The sequence below is a fragment of the Dendrobium catenatum genome, unplaced genomic scaffold, assembly GCF_001605985.2.
Source record: "Dendrobium catenatum unplaced genomic scaffold, ASM160598v2 fragScaff_scaffold_1470, whole genome shotgun sequence".
Taxonomy (NCBI): domain Eukaryota; kingdom Viridiplantae; phylum Streptophyta; class Magnoliopsida; order Asparagales; family Orchidaceae; genus Dendrobium; species Dendrobium catenatum.
This window is the reverse complement of record NW_021319932.1, coordinates 1,402,027-1,418,147: the sequence shown is the minus strand read 5'-3', so window position 1 is coordinate 1,418,147 and position 16,121 is coordinate 1,402,027. Positions and strand designations below refer to the sequence as shown.

The 16,121-nt window shown below is 35.2% G+C and overlaps 1 protein-coding gene across 1 annotated transcript in view; it reads right to left on the bottom strand.

Moving 5' to 3' along the window:
• LOC110110464 (THO complex subunit 2) overlaps window positions 1-16,121 on the bottom strand; it is a 67,611-nt gene that overhangs the window by 30,198 nt on the left and 21,292 nt on the right. Inside the window, exons 7-12 of the mRNA XM_028700204.1 lie at window positions 13,872-13,946; window positions 13,745-13,792; window positions 13,434-13,502; window positions 13,217-13,350; window positions 7,866-7,941; window positions 4,540-4,730 (exon numbers count right to left, since the gene is read on the bottom strand). Coding sequence (XP_028556037.1) covers window positions 4,540-4,730; window positions 7,866-7,941; window positions 13,217-13,350; window positions 13,434-13,502; window positions 13,745-13,792; window positions 13,872-13,946 — 593 coding nt within the window. The remainder of the gene's footprint in view (window positions 1-4,539; window positions 4,731-7,865; window positions 7,942-13,216; window positions 13,351-13,433; window positions 13,503-13,744; window positions 13,793-13,871; window positions 13,947-16,121) is intronic.

The following is a 16,121-nucleotide window of genomic DNA, read 5'->3' as shown; positions in this document are numbered from 1 at the left end:
TTCAGGGAGTCTGATTCAATCTCTTTAGTTTCATCCTCAAAGAATTCTTCGTTATTAGTGATATCATTAGCATCCACGAAATGGATGCACTCCGTTTTAGATCCAGAGGGCGTTTTCTTGTTAATTCATTTCTCGATCAGAATTACACTTGCAGGGTCAAGGACTGGAGAGGCTGAAGGTTGACTGAGGTGGCTAGAACTTAGCCCAAATGGGGAATCATAGGGGCTCAAACCAACAGAAGACCCACTAAAGGGTCGGTCACCAAGACTGAGTGAAGACCTACAGGGTGGGGCAGCAACCCTGTCGTTACTAAAGGATGGGTGGTCTCGACCACAGTAATGTCCATGGTTTGATCCAACAGAAGAGGTAGGGTGGGGCTCTAGATAGTGGTCTCTGGTCGAGGGTCGGTATTTTAAATTAAGTTCTCGCCTCATGTCTTTCCACGTAGGGTACTCACCGCGAGACTCTTTATGATCTTCCAATCTTGCCCAAAATTGAAGAGCTCGACCTTTAAGGTGAGACTTAACGATGCTAACCTGGTGGGATTCAGGGATATGACATGATTCAAAATAGTCATCTAGTTGTCTAGCCCATTCCCTAAAGTGGTAAGGATCCGAGGAACCATCAAAGGTTGGCAGACGATAGGGTGACTCTAAGTGAGGTCGTGGAGGCTTAGGCTCAGGTCTCGGGTGATAAGCTGAGTGGGGCCTGTAATTAGAGTGGGGATAGTCAACGGGTTTCTCCGTCATAATTCTAGTCATATTGCCCACTAGGTTAACGATGTCATCTAAACTCTTTTGGAGTCTTATCGGATCCATTGAAAAGGGTCAAGTGAAACTCAAAGATGAGTGGGTGTAAGGGACGTCATCTAGACTCTAAGTTAGGCTCACTTAGACTCACTACAGGGGGTGAAGATAGTTTGGACAGCAAACTAAGACAAGGCATAAAGTTATCTAAGTGCTTAGGAAGGATTTTAGGATGTGGACAGCAAGTGAAAGAGTCCTAAATTTTCCCAAACGGTGATTGAACAGTGCAGGAATTAAGTAGACAGGAAGAGGGGTTTAGTGCCTAAGCTGTCTAGGTGTTAGGGAAAGATCCGAGAGAGTGGACAACACCTAAACAAGGACTTAAAGTTCGCTAAATGATGGGTAAATGCAGCAGGAACAGTGAGGACAGTGGTTATACTTAAGGTTGTGATTGTCCTAAACAAGTAGAAGCAAAGTGGGTTTAAAGGCAGCACTCTTACACTACCTAGAATGTCTCAAACCTTAATGTATGCATGCAGGAATTACGACTACAGCAGCGAAAACAGTGAAAATGTCCTATCTACGCATTGATATGCATGTAAATTTCAAACTACAATTAGAGGCTAGACCCTAGGATGCATCTAGCATAAGTCAAGCATGCTAGCCATGCTCTGATACCAAGATGGTGTGAAACATACATGCGAAGATGAGTTTCATAATGAATTTGCACGCTTAATTTTAGAGAGAACAAATAATTATATCTTTATAATGATTTGAACGACGAGATAAAACATTAAGATCGGAAAAACAAGCTTACGGTTGAATCACTTGCGTAAGAGTTAAGATCATATAACAATCAAGTCAATCTAACGTTGCGTACATGAATGGTTTTCCACAAATATCCCTAGACTAACAATAAGATTAATCACTAGAAGTGTCTACTCACTCAACTCTCTAATTCACTAAGCTTTAGCGGAGAAGCATTAACATGAGCGTCATGAATTTACTAGACCACAATTGAGAAACACTTCGAAGAGAAAAGAGTCGGGGAAGAGTTTACCCAAAGACAAATGGTGCCAAAGTGTAGTCCATTAGGTAGCCCATATATCTGTCGGTGGTCTTCCAAAGTGCTGGACAGCAGGATATCTTTGCTGGTATAAGGGGACAGCAAGCTGTATGCTGAAATATGAGGACAGCAGGGAGAAAAAACTGCAAACAGGAATTCTGGCAGCAAATTCAGCCTTCCAACGGTGCAGGACAGCCAAAATCTGAGAGAAATCTCAGGATTCTAAGCTTAGGAGCAAGGGGAATTGAGAGGGAGAGAGAGAAGAAGAAGGAGGCGGCTGTCTTGTGGGAATTCCAATTAATTCCATGAGGGGCCAGCGGTTTTCAGAGAAAATAAGGGATTAATTAGATTGGAATTAATAGCAGGTGAGAGGATTTGGCATCTATGTATGGCCGGCCATGTAGAGAGAAATAAAAGGGGTTAGAAATTAAGCAAGTGGGGACCACTAGAAATTAATCAAAATCCGATATTAATTTCAGAATTTGATTGTCTTATGTAACTCCCCAATTCAAATAAATTAAGAGGGAATTTGAATTTCAAAAATTGTAATTCATCTTAATTAATTTCCTAATTTAATTTGGCTTAATTAGGAAAGTCATTAAGGGAGGGAAATTCAAAATTCGGAGAGGAGGGCCAGAGGGGGGCCGGCGGCAAGGGGCTCCAAGGGTGGCCGGCGGGCTGCTGGGTGGATTGCCGGCCGGTGGGAGGGGCTTTATAGGCCGGCGGCCTGGGCGGCTCTAATGGGAGGCGGCGGCAAAGGATGAGGGGAAGGGAGGAGGTGAAAATTTGAAGATTTGTTTTGCTATGATTCCACTCACCTCTTTGATCTTCAAAACCGAATTCTCCACACAATTACGAATCGATCACAAGAGATAAAGGAAGAAAAATGGTAGAACAAGAAGATCTAGAACTCACAAAGAGATCTAGCTTCTCCCGTGAACTCACTAAGAGATCGAGGAGGGTGAACTCACAAAGAGATCATAAGTGGCAAATATTTTCATTCATCAAAACTAACTCTTACATGAGAATAGGGCCATATAAATAGGCATCAAAATGACAAAGAAAGTAAAGTACTAAAATGCCCCTTGGGCTACAATAACTACCAAATACCCATAAGGGTAAAAATGGAAAAACATAAAATAAAAAATAAACTACTACATAAAATGATGAAAATACAAATCATGATCGTGGCCATCGATCTCCGGCATCTCCTGAAGGTAAATGTGTCAAAATCGCTGCTGATGTTCCCATCAACAACCCCAGAGAAAAAGAGAACCACGATTAGAATCCAAATCATCAAGAACATACAGTAACAAATTAAGCAGGTGCCTTACTTGATTTTTAATTTACAGTTCAAAGAAATTCTTTTTTTTTTTCTTCAGATTCAAGCTGGCTAAACCATTTGCTAGTTTGTGGTATAATCATTTTTATTGTTTTGCAATTAAAACTTACAAATGTAAGATCATGACCCCACACAAAGGATGCCCCTCATCCTCAAGTCCCCTCTCGTACCCAGATGAAACATAAAGCATAAGATGGTAAAATAACTCGAAGCAAGTACAAGGGTTCACTTAACCAACTACCAAAAAAAGAACACCGCATCTTTGTTTTCGTTTTCTTTTCTTCCCCTAGGCTCATTAATTCTTTTTTAAATACAACAATATCATGTATGCCATGTGATATAAAAACGGGAAGCTAAAATAATGTAATTTCAATAGCTTGCAAAATAAAAAATTTGACATGCATACAAATATATATGGATAAATGTTATAAATTAGCGAGCAAAATTTATAAAAGTAAATGATGAAATTTTAGTTACATCAACAATTTTGACAATATTATAAGAGACAATATTATAAGAAACTAGTGAATTAAACTATTATATACCAACCACATTAAAATATTGGTATGCATATTTATTAATTAAATTAAATAGTCCTCTTATTATAGTAACAAAAATCCCTAATATTACACCTCACAGTAATATAAATAATTAAAACAGCTATTACAATGTACATATATTTTTAAGTAAATAGAATGCTTAATAATATAGAGTTGATTTACTACTAAGGCGTACATATGAACGTGATCAAATATGACCACAATCCATTATTATGCACGATAAATGAGGGGGCCTAAATATCAATATGCCTCAAAATTTATCTTAAACTATTGACTACAAATCCTAAAGCATTCTAGCCATATTGCTTGATGGTCCTATTCCCAAAATCCTGTATACCTTGTGAAAACTTTAATTTTGTGAGCTCATAAGAAGCGCTTGTGGAAGTAGTGGATGTCAGGAATTGGTGCAATGAGGACGCCAATGAGATTTAAAGCTGGATTTGACCGGCCCATCTCTCTTTCTTTCTTTCAGCCATTTTTTAATTGCCAATGTCACATCCTGGAGCTAAAACTAGCACACCACACCCTCATACCAAAGCCCATTAACACACACATGATACACAGCATTATATTCCTTAATATAACATGCTTTCAAATATGACCATAAGACACTTACGCATCCATTGAGCACACAAGATTAGTCTATGCTTTATAAATACAAGAAAAAAAAAATGACGAGGAAATACATCCACAACAAAGTATAAAATTAACAAGTTCCATCAATCATAAAACCAAACACTAGCAGATATGCAATCGATCTCAATGTTGCAATCAACAGCATTTGAGCCAAATTCAGTATGAATATAACTTTCCAGCAAAGCATACCAGTCATCTATTGAAAGAAAACCAATGAGAAGACCAAAACTCTGGTTATTTTCGACCTCAGCAGCATGCTCCATAACAGCTTCACTCTCCATGTCCAGTGCGGTAAACAAATCGACTGTAACATCTTGCTTCTCATCTTCCATGAGATCTTTTCCAGTAGCAGCTAAATTTATTTTACCAATTTTGTTTGCCTGAAATAAATTCCCAAAATTTTAGAGCTTTACAGTAATGCGATGAAACAAAAAAAAATGTTCCCAAAAATATAGGCTGACAAAAAAAAAAAACTTCCTTCAAAATCTAAAAAAAAAATCATAATCCAGTTGTAACCTCCTCAGTCACCTCAAAACATTATTTAAAATTGTGTAATATGAGGCCCGCCTCAATAAAATTCCATTGAAAAGCATCTCGAGCTTTTTTTATGAGGCTTGCATCTCAACTTAGCCAAGGCTTGCCTTGAGTTTGGACTCGCCTCGTTGGTGTGAGGCTTACGCCTCACCCTATTTATATTATTGTTTTAAAACTTGCTTAAATCATAAACTAAGCCCCAAATAAATCACGCCTTAATGCACCCTTGAGCCGCAGGAACTTTCACTCGACTGTCTCGACCTCTAGTTCATTGCCTTCACCGCAAACACCACCATCGTAGCCGTCATCAACGATCACTTGAAAGCTGTACACAACTAATACCACCTCCTCTAAAAATTTTAGAGTATTAATCTCATCTTTATGTTGATGAAAAATATTTATGAAAAAGGTAGATGATTGAAATAAATGAAAAAGTTGATTGGGAGGCATTGGACTCCACCAGATGAGCCAGTGGAGAGACCAATTGGTTATGAAGGCTAAACAAAAACCCCCAGAAGGAATTCCAACAAATAATGAAAGCCATTGATAACATTTTGATGCAACATATTAAATGAAAGAGTATCTCCACAACCTGAAAACGGGGTTTACAAAAGGATAAGCATCTTAACAAAATGAGCATAAATCAAGCATAACCTGCAAAAGTCATAATGGGAACTTTCTGTATGGATGGAACATAAAACAGATTTAAGTGTAATAATTCAGAAGACAAGTCAAGTGGGAGTTAGATCTAAAGAGTGGGGATGGGAAAGTATTGCAGCCTGCATATTCCTTCTCAGTCCCTTCTAATGGGATGCAACCAAGGGATATAAAGGTATTCAGATGGAAGGAAATTAATCAAAAGAGGTATAAAGGCGTAACTGAATTCATTCATTTAACATCAGTCATATTTGAGAAGGGTATTATAAAAGAAATGGCAGCTTTTGAAGGTGGCACAAAGGCTTAGAAGAAATTTATTATTGTATTGATCATAGAGATGAAATTGTATTTATTAATCTATGATGATAAATACAATTTCATCTAAGTGTTAAGGTGGCACAAAGGCTGAGAAGGTAAGCAAAAAGGAAAGACAATTGAAAGGTAGTCCTCTGATGACCTATGCCACTAGCTGGATTTCTTTAACCATGCACGTAAGAGAGGCTAGTACGTTTCCACCCTTTATTACAAAGCAAACCCCTAGTTGGCGTCATGGATTCCATTCCTTTGTTGATACAATTAGACAAATCAAGAACAATTGGACAATGATAAAAAAAGATTCTTCCTATATAAAAAATACACTCCAACAGCGTTTGTTACAATGACTTTCTAACTGCAACTTCCTCTTCTTTCCTAGTATTTCACTGAGAAATAAGACATTTGACAGCTAACATATGGGAAGCAGAAGAAAAACTTCATTGTTATGAATCAAGTACAGAACATATGCGGGATGCTTGGGCAGTATACCAAATTTGTTATAACATGTTCAATCTAGTTTTGCTGTTGATATCTTAAGGGACTTCTTTATCCATTGGCAATGAGTTTTGAAGAATTAGGTGAATTTCTATTTATAAAGTTTTGGTTTCTGTGCTTATCCCCAACTGCGGGTTTCGATTATAACTATTTTTGTTAAATTATGTAGATAATTTAAAGAAAAATGGATGGATGACATTGAGATGCTAGTACTGTGCCAGTGATCAATAACCACAAGCATGGGCTGTAACAGTGACCAATCATCAAAATTTTCCCTGGCCAAATTATACATGTTGTAGCTTGCATCCAAAATCAACAGCACGATGCCCACTGCATTACCGAATGCCTAATCAGTAAGTCTTTTAATAAGTAATGACCTAGCCCTTGGAGAATTTAAAAATAATTCCCTATAGAATACGCTATAGCTGGGAACATAATGTAGACAAGGGGGGGTCAACCCATATCCAAAATAATATGAATTTTGGCTTCCCTTGAGTCTACTAGCTCAATCAAAATTGAGCTGAAATTTTAGCTCATTTATGAGCTAGTCTTTAGTTCATTTATTGAACTAAGGGTTAGCTCATTATTAGCTATAATTTTAGCTCATAGTTATCTTTTTATTAAATGTATTTTTATGCTTTTTAGGTTTTTAATTATTGTTGTCTCTTGGAATTCCAAACCGGCCTTTGGAATTCCAAGAAATGTCTTTTCCCATGCGGTGGCTCCTTGGCTTCCTCCCTTGGGCTGCCGTTTCCCGTGCCTTGCTTCTTGGATCTCCGGCCGGCTGCTGGATTTTCGTGCCTAGGCTCCTTTCCGTGACCGTGACTCCTTGGAACCGTGCGGCCTCCTTGGCTCCCGCGGTTTCCTCTTCGGTTCCTTGGCTTGGGTTGTGTTTTCCGTGAAAAGCATTTGGGATTAATGCTTGTGATGTTTAGGTTCTTGTGATAATTAATGTTAGTGTCTCTTTGTATTCCCTTTCATACCTATATATATGGAGGATTTGTAATGTTTGAAGTTATGTTATGAAATGTTATTTTTTGAAAAGCTATAACCTGCGGGTTTGCTTTGGAAATCCTGCGAGCTCTTTCCACCCTTCTTCCTCATCCACTCCGGAAATCCTGAGGGCTCTTTCCAACCTTTCTTCTCGGGCTTCTAACCTCTTTCGTCTCTCCGCAAGTGCCACTCCACCTGTATCTTTCTTCCAAGTGCAGCAACTTTAGGGTGTGTCGTTTTATTTTATTTGGAGTCGTTTGTAAGAGTTTAAGTTATTAAAATCAACGATTGTAGTTTTAATTTCCGCTGCTTAGTCTTATTTAAGTTACCTCTTCTTTTGAGGTATTTTGTGTCTTATTTTTTATAGGAAGTCAATTTTTATTTTTGTGTAAAAAAATATAGGGTCCCCTATATTTTTTGATCGCATCATAACAAGAAAGAATGATGAAATAATTTCTTCAAACATCTAGCAGGAAACCAAAACTTTTAGAAATAAAACTACATAAGAAGAAAGAACAAACTTCTTCAAACCGCTTTGCGATGAGTGCATCATAATGCTCAAATGCCTCCTCATCCTTCGGAAGTAAGTGGGCACATCTGAAAGTAATAATAAATACGATTAAATAAACAAAAAAAGACTAACTAAAAATCAACAAACGTACAATCAAATAACTGGTCTGAAATTATATTAGAAAGCGGAGGGATATTGGACTTAAGAAAAAACGTGCAGACTAACAGCCCTGAGCACACACAGGCAAGCATCTGCATATATTGAGAAAAACAAACAGCGGGATGGACCATACAGCAATTATGTACTTAAAATCATTGAGAGTTAAAATAATAATGCAGATCAGATAAAGCAAAATTAACAAAATTTTAGGGTAAAAACTCCCTTCAAAATCTCTTTATAGTGATAACATCATTTCCACACAAATAGAGAAAATGAAATAATTTCTAAAACGGATTTCTATCAACAAAAGAAATCAAATGAGACCTAAAAAAACTCTGATAGAATTGTTTCATAAATGAAAGAAAATAGTCTTCCTCTATAAGGATGAAACAAGAATTAGTGAATTAAGTGAGATTAATAATATGTAACAATTTAATAGATAATTTCAACATACAAAATACTCCTAGGTAAGAGGATAAATCTGTCTAACAGTGTATCATAAAATCATTAATATCATGAAATAAATGGTCTATAACAAAGAATGCTAGCCGAAAGCATAATCTTCATAATTCAAACAAAATGAAAATAATTATCAACACAACATGCTACATAATATAATCAACCGGTGTAATTTTCAATATAAGTCATCTAGTATTTCATCATAAAGAACGTTTAGGATATCGTTAATAGCACTAACATAGGATCATATCACAACATTCTTTTTTTTTTCTGTTTTTAACATGGTATTTGAAGGATTATCTATTAAAAAAAAAAGAAATCCTATTTTAGCATAGGATAATATCACAGCCGAAATCATGATCTTAGGGCATTCAAAATTTTCTCAAGTAAGAAGAACAAATGTTAGATCATAGGACCTTTGTAATCATAACAAATTATATTCCAACATCATAATATTTGGGGCTTCAAAAATTCATGCCCTACTCTTCTTAAGAGAGTTGAGTGCCCATGTCAAAATTTTAAAGGAATATTAGATTACTGATAAAATAGCACCAAGAGATTTTACCTTCATTTTGCGAAGAGTTTAAGATTTGGTTTCATATTTCTCATAGGTGCAAGCCCCTATGGTTTATTACTCCAATCAATGTGGAGAGAAAACATTTGATTAAGGCTTGTCATTAAATGCTAAATGCTAAGCCTATAATAGAATCAATTTTAGATTTTAGGATAGGAAAATTTACTGACTTTAGTTTGATGCCAATGGCTGGGAAATAATGGTGAAACCAATCAAGAGCTTGTGATTCCATCATCCCAAATTGTCTTGGATAATGGTTTATTTAGTCAACGAAGATAACTGGCCCAAGGGTTGTAAATAAGCCGAGTCAACTCGTGAGCCTATTCGAACTCGACTCAATAAGGAGCTCACAAGCAGAGCTTATCAAGCCTCAAGCTTGAGTTAGAGTTTGACGAGGCTCGACTTATGAGCTCGCAAGCTGGCTCGAATTAGCTATTAGAAATTTTTAAAAAATAATAATAATATTTTCACTGTTTACTCCAAAAAGCTACAAAATTAAAGTTGTCTCTTTTAAGTAGACGAGTTAATAAAGCTGCATGAGTTGCAGCTTTCATTAATTTCGCCAACATGCTTTTGTTCAAGCCATCTTATCTGGAGAAAAAGTTGCAACAATAGTAGCTCCATTCTTCTTATTCGACGCGGTGATCACCAACCATTCTTCCTGTGGCAATAGCAACCTCGCGAGTCTATCTTTATTAACACTAGCCAAGCTCGAGCTCGCGATTTGGCCGACGAGCCAAGATCAAGTTAGGCATGACTCGAACTCGGCTCGACTCATTTACACCCCTAACCAACCCAACAAAACCAAAGGGAACTTACCAAAAGTCATAGATTGTATCGTCCAAATGCTCTTATAGTAATGGGGTGGATGGTTTTCTAAGAAGATTATTGGAAGTCAACCTTAGCAGACAAAAGAATGTCTTATCAAGTACACTATGATTCATAACTCAAGGGGGCTAGACCATTGAGGAACATTTGACTTTGCTCGTGACAGCAATTTAATTGTGACATCTTGTTGCGAAATACACTGATTAGAGATCTCCGATCATAAGTGTCATTTGCGGAAAAACTATCCAGCTAGAGAACATGTGCAAAATCCTTAAAGTTGTGAGATATTTTGAAAATGATAATAGTTATACGCTTAATACAATATTAGCTTTTGTGAATTTAGGCTTATCATAAACTTATTACTCTCAACAAATCATTGCTTAAGGTGGATGGATTGTTGCTTTAAATTTAGATTGATCATTTTGGCTTGGATATTTTTTATTTTGCAATTTTCTTGAGAATTTTTGCATTTTTGTCTTAATTTGAACCTGAAAAGAATTGCATCGGGATTTAACATTTTAAAAATCGGATTTCCTCTCGTTGAAATTCACTTTAAACACGGCTACCATTTAGGAGAGATTGTTTGAATAATTAGTGTTTAAAAAAAATAGATCTTGATGTTCTGAGTTTGAATTCTAAAAATGAATTTTCAAAATACTTGCACATCCTTCAATAAATTTTGCACAATTTTTGGAGTTGAATAATTTATATTCATTTTATTTTAGTCTGCAAAGCATTCTTTGACATGAAGTTTGAGTGTTTTTCACATTTGTTGAAGCACAAGAAAATGATTCTACTTTCAATGATAGGGATGTACTTTCTTATACATGTAAGATTTTTAAAACACTTGCATGATATATTTGTACACTTTTTGGTTCACTTATATGACACTTACACAATTTTTTAAGCATTGAATTTCAATTTGACGTTTGCACATCATTGGAAAAGTATCAAATTTTAGTCAATTGCATATATTCATTGTCGTTAAACTGCATGGATAGCTTTTTATTTTGAGTTTTAATTATTGCAATTTATTTGCTTGCAAGTATGTGATACAGCTCCAGTTACAATGACGTACAAATAAGATTATATTTTGTATTTTCAACATATTATAATTTTGCTTGTATATGATTATATTTTATGTATTGAGACCCCCTATCATATCTTTTTTTTCTTCTATAAAAAGGCTGGAGTTATGTTATTCATGTCCAATTATTCTCTAACAATCAAAAGTGATTCTATGTGTGTGGTGAAGATGTTTGTGTTCGCGCTCTTAGCAAGCCCATTACATTACTCATGATCTCCTTGATTGCTCACCTTCAATTTATTTACAGTTATAGGAGGTTTAAATGTTATATTTTTAATTTGCATTTTACCCTTTAAATTGACTGTTTGTTAATGCTGCCATAAAGTTCTTTTAGATCTCTGCATTCCTAGGTAGATCCTATTCAATGTCTCCAGTATTTTGGCAATATCTCACATGTCTCCCCCATGCTTGAAAAAGCATGAATAGCTTTCAATTGCATGTATGAAGGCGCACCCATGCGTGTTGAGACAAACCATAAGGGTACTTATTGTCATGCATTTTCGTCCGCATGTTAGAATAATGCACAAGAATACTTCTTTGATATCAGCAAGGCAAAATTGACAACTAAATTTTTGCCTTTTTATGCGCGATATGAGAAAATGATAGGAAACACTTGAAATCAAGTATTTCCTATTCACCTTACAGCAAAACTCTACGAAATACTGCTGTCCGGAGCAGGGAAAACAGTTAAAACAGCAAAAAAAACTGTTAGAAAACTGAGAAAATTTCGTCATGAAAAACTGTATTTTACTAGTAGAAGAAGAAAACAGCAAAGATTACAATTGATCCTCAATTCGAGAGGAGGATCGATCTCTCCCAAATCTCTAGACGCCGCTAGAGCCCAAAGAAAACTAAATCAAATTTCAGCCCAAATTCAAGATGCCCAAACCCTAGGAAAAACATATATTTAATGCATACAAATCAAAAGGAATTCCCTAAACAGTCCCTACATTCAAATTTCTCTCTGAAACCCCCCAAAAATCCTTCCTAAAACGCTCTATATGAGCGGACGGGCCGCTCGTTCTGGCGGAATCTCCGCCTGTTTTGCGATTTTGCCCGTGAACCGGTCCCGCCTGGACCGGCTGGACCGGTCCAGTGGACCGGTCTAACAGAAAACCAAAGAATATGCGATGAAAACGCAATATTGTTGAGATCCAAAATTTTTTTTTTATATTTCATTTTGTTCTTTCTTTTTTTTTTCTTTTCTCTATTCTTCTTGGCTATGGACAATTCCTTCATTTGAACCAATGATGTACCAAGTATTTCTTTTATGAAAAGTTTCAGGTCACTGGAATTCTAGCAATCATGAGGTTTGAACAGCAGCTGGCACTAATTTTTAAGAGAGCAACAGAAAGGACAATGGGTATAAGATCTGATTGAACAGCAGCATTTCAGATGATGGCGGTCCACACAGACATTTTCTTGCTGGAGCAGACCAGAACAAAACAGCAGGGAAACAGATTTAAGAAAGGAAAAGGATCAAAATGATCTCTTAACTCTTTATGAAAGATCAAAATGGTCCCCACGAGATGATTTTGATTCTTTTTTAAAGAGTTGAAAGGACAAAATGATCGTTTAATATAGTTAGAGATCATTTTGATATTTAATAAAGAGTCAAGAGACCATTTTGATCATTTTCATTTAAGAAATTAGAAATGCTGCAAATCTGCAATATCCTTAGTGCAGAATTTTCCATTGTAGTCAAAAAAAAAAAAAAAGGGTTGGCGAGGTTGTTGAAGCGTCTGTTTTCAGTCAAAGCCTTTTGGAAACCATCTTTCATTATTTTGTAGGAGTCAAGAAGCGTTCTTTTCTTGTTCTTGGTGACATCTATTATTGTGTATTTCATCAGCAAAGCAATTCGAACATTTGTACATTGTTATGTACTTAAAAAAAAAAAAAGCAAGCTTAAATGCACAACCAATAAAGTTATTGTTATCTCAACGAAGCCTCACAAAAAAATTTACTAGGCATGAACCTTGGTAGCACTCATCACACAAAAAATTTTCAGAGAATGAAGAGAGTTAATTTGATCCCAATCTTGAAAAGAGGATATTAAAACATATATATGACTAAATTGATCAAATATATTCATTCAAACAGACAAAAACTAATGCGTGAAAGATTGAAGGTACAAATCCAAAGAATTATTCAGAACACATAAGTAATTAAAAACTATAAAGCAAAAATAAAAGATAAAATGCCAAAATTACGAATAACCACAAATCAAATAATGAAACAAGAAAATGGTACTTACATACTATCAAGATCAATAAAGTCTGATTTTACCAACAACGCAGCAAGACGATAAAGCCCAGAAGGAACTGGAGAGCTAACTTCGATTCTTTGATAGTACTGAAACTTAAAACCCAATATTTGGGCAGCGTGTGACTGCAAAATAGATCATACAAAGTAAAAATTATAACTGCAAAAAGGAGCAATAATTTTAGATTTGATTGAGAAAGAAGAGTTACCTTAGGAAAGATAGGAATGAGACTATAAAATATGTTGTTGTCATGGTAGAGTTCAAAACACTCCAAGACCTGTTGTAGTTTCATAATTTCAAGTTACAAAGCATGCTAAATAAAAAAAACAACTAACTAATATAAAACTAATTATAACAACAATTATTAAATTGATTATTACAAATATAGAAAAATATATAACAGTTAAATTTAATTGAAGGCTGAACAAGCAAACATGTAAGAAAAAAGTTTTGAGCTTAAACCAAAAAAAAAAGTTACAAAAAAACAAGGTTGGTGCGCCAAGGAAGTATGCAACTTACAATGTCAAAGACACGATTTGGATCCAAATCAAAGTGTCCAATCAAAGACTGCCAAACATTAAAGTTTGAAAGAGATATTAGGCAGAAATAATCACATCATGAAAGCTAACAATGTAAATTTTCTCACCTTAATTATGCTGATTATACCAAATGATGTAGTCTGGTTAGCAGCATCTACACCATTTTGACAAAGAAGAGTAACCTATAAAATTAAAATCAGAGATAATCAAAAAGTCCAATTTCGGCAATGATGGCAGAGAGATGAATCAGACATGCAAGATGATAAATGAAGCTGGAAGATACTCTCCTCTTTCATCATATTACTGGGTAGATCCAATGTAGAAAACTCAATGTTAACAAAGAGCATAACTTTAAGACATTGAGTTAATATTTATAGTCGTGGCTTTAAAAACTTATGAATAAAACAAATAAAATGTAATATTCAAATTTTTATAAAGATAGAAAGTCATAAATTACCCAAAAATTGCATGCCATAATTTTTTGCAAATCCTATAAAAATAATTACAGGCATTTTCATATTCCATATTTTGTTATTATATATATATATAGTATTTAATTTTTAACCTAAATTTATTCAACTTCACTATTAATTGGATTATTTTTTTCTCTAGCCGAATTTATTGTCCTTAAGCAGTCAGAGGGAATTTCTACTTGACTAATCATGATATGGACAATGGAGAGTTCTGAATACTTCAAGGTAAATTAAGTATAATAAAATAACTACTAATATATATTAACTCAAACACCTAAGCACTTCACCGCCCCCATTTTCCATCCCTTAACCCAATAGACCCCGAGCAATATACAAAGAATAAAGCCAAGGCTGAGGGCCGGAAAAGGAGAAAATAAAGGAAAAAAGTTGCGTTCAGAAATTTCTGGGTATTAGTAATTTCTCACACAAATCGAACCAGACCGGTAGGCATTGAGATTTGTATGAGAAAATGTTGCTTTCAGGTAAAAGTTTATTTTAAGAATGTTTTTTGTTTAAAATTATGTTATAAGTTGGAAAATCTTACATTTCGTAGATTATTTATAAGAAAAAGGGTTTCAAAGTGACCAGTACAAAGAAATTTGTTCAATTGTAGATCGATAGTTTGATAAGATACTAATTTTTAATTCAGTTAGAACTTTTATGATTTGAAAATTTTACATTTCACGGACTCTTTGTAAGAGAAAAAGGTTTCAAAGTGACCGATACAAAGAAGTTTGTCTAATTTTCATTCGCCAGAAGGGTAAGATTTCAATCTTTGATTCATGAAACAAGTATTCTTTAGAATTTTGCTTTTAAATTTATAAGTAATTTAGACTCCAATGAATGCCAATTATTATAAGATTTCGAATTGGAAAGTATACGTTTATATCCGGACATTCATGGATAAACAGTCACGCTCAATTTGAAACCAAATGTTTGAAGTTTTAAGAATATGCTAATATTTTATTAAAATGACGTATTTTAGGGGTGTAAACGAAGCTCCAGAGCTTGACTCAAGAGGAATTTGCAACAGGAGGTCATTGACTCATTGTAGGAGCTCGCTAGATAAGGATCAACGAGCTCAGCAAAGGAAGTCTCGAAAAAATCCCACTAGAGAAAGCATCAATGAGAGCAGTGGAGGAAGTCAAATGGATGTGATTAATTTGATAGAGGTAGTGGGTTCTCTGAATACTCGAGAATAACCTAAAACTGCAAGACCCTAAATATCATAGTTGAGCCAACTCTCCAGCCGAACCGAGCCTTAACAATATTGAACTCAAACTTGTTTAATAAATGTGCTCAAGTTTGTGCTCATGCTCAAGCTTGTGGCTTGAGAAGCTCCACTCATAGGGGTCATTTGGTTAGCTTAAAAAAGGAATGCAAAGCATTCCACATGTAGGGGATTTGAAAATTTTGATATTTTATCTGATGAAAAAAGGAATGCAAAGTACGGTTTTCGTGGTCTTTTCAATATGTAGTTCATTTTTTATGCATTTTAAACTCATCAGTTTTCAACCAATTTCCAAATACATTGCAAACTGACTCAGTTGACGCCACACACTGCATTCCATCACCACCACCAACAACCACTATTGTTTATTTTACACTGCATTCATTTTACTTAAAGCCAAACAATAATAATAATAATCATTAGCATTTATTTTAAGCTCATCTAAATAACTCCAAATCAAATATATTGTATTCATTGTACATTACATTTCATTTTATTCTGCATTCTTTTTTCAACAAACCAAACAACCACATAAGCTCATCAATGAGTCGAGGCTCAACTCACACCCCAATTGTATTTTAAAAGTATGACGTCTGGAGCGTATGATTTACATATGAATGCATAATATTGATTAGCATATTCAAGATGCATAA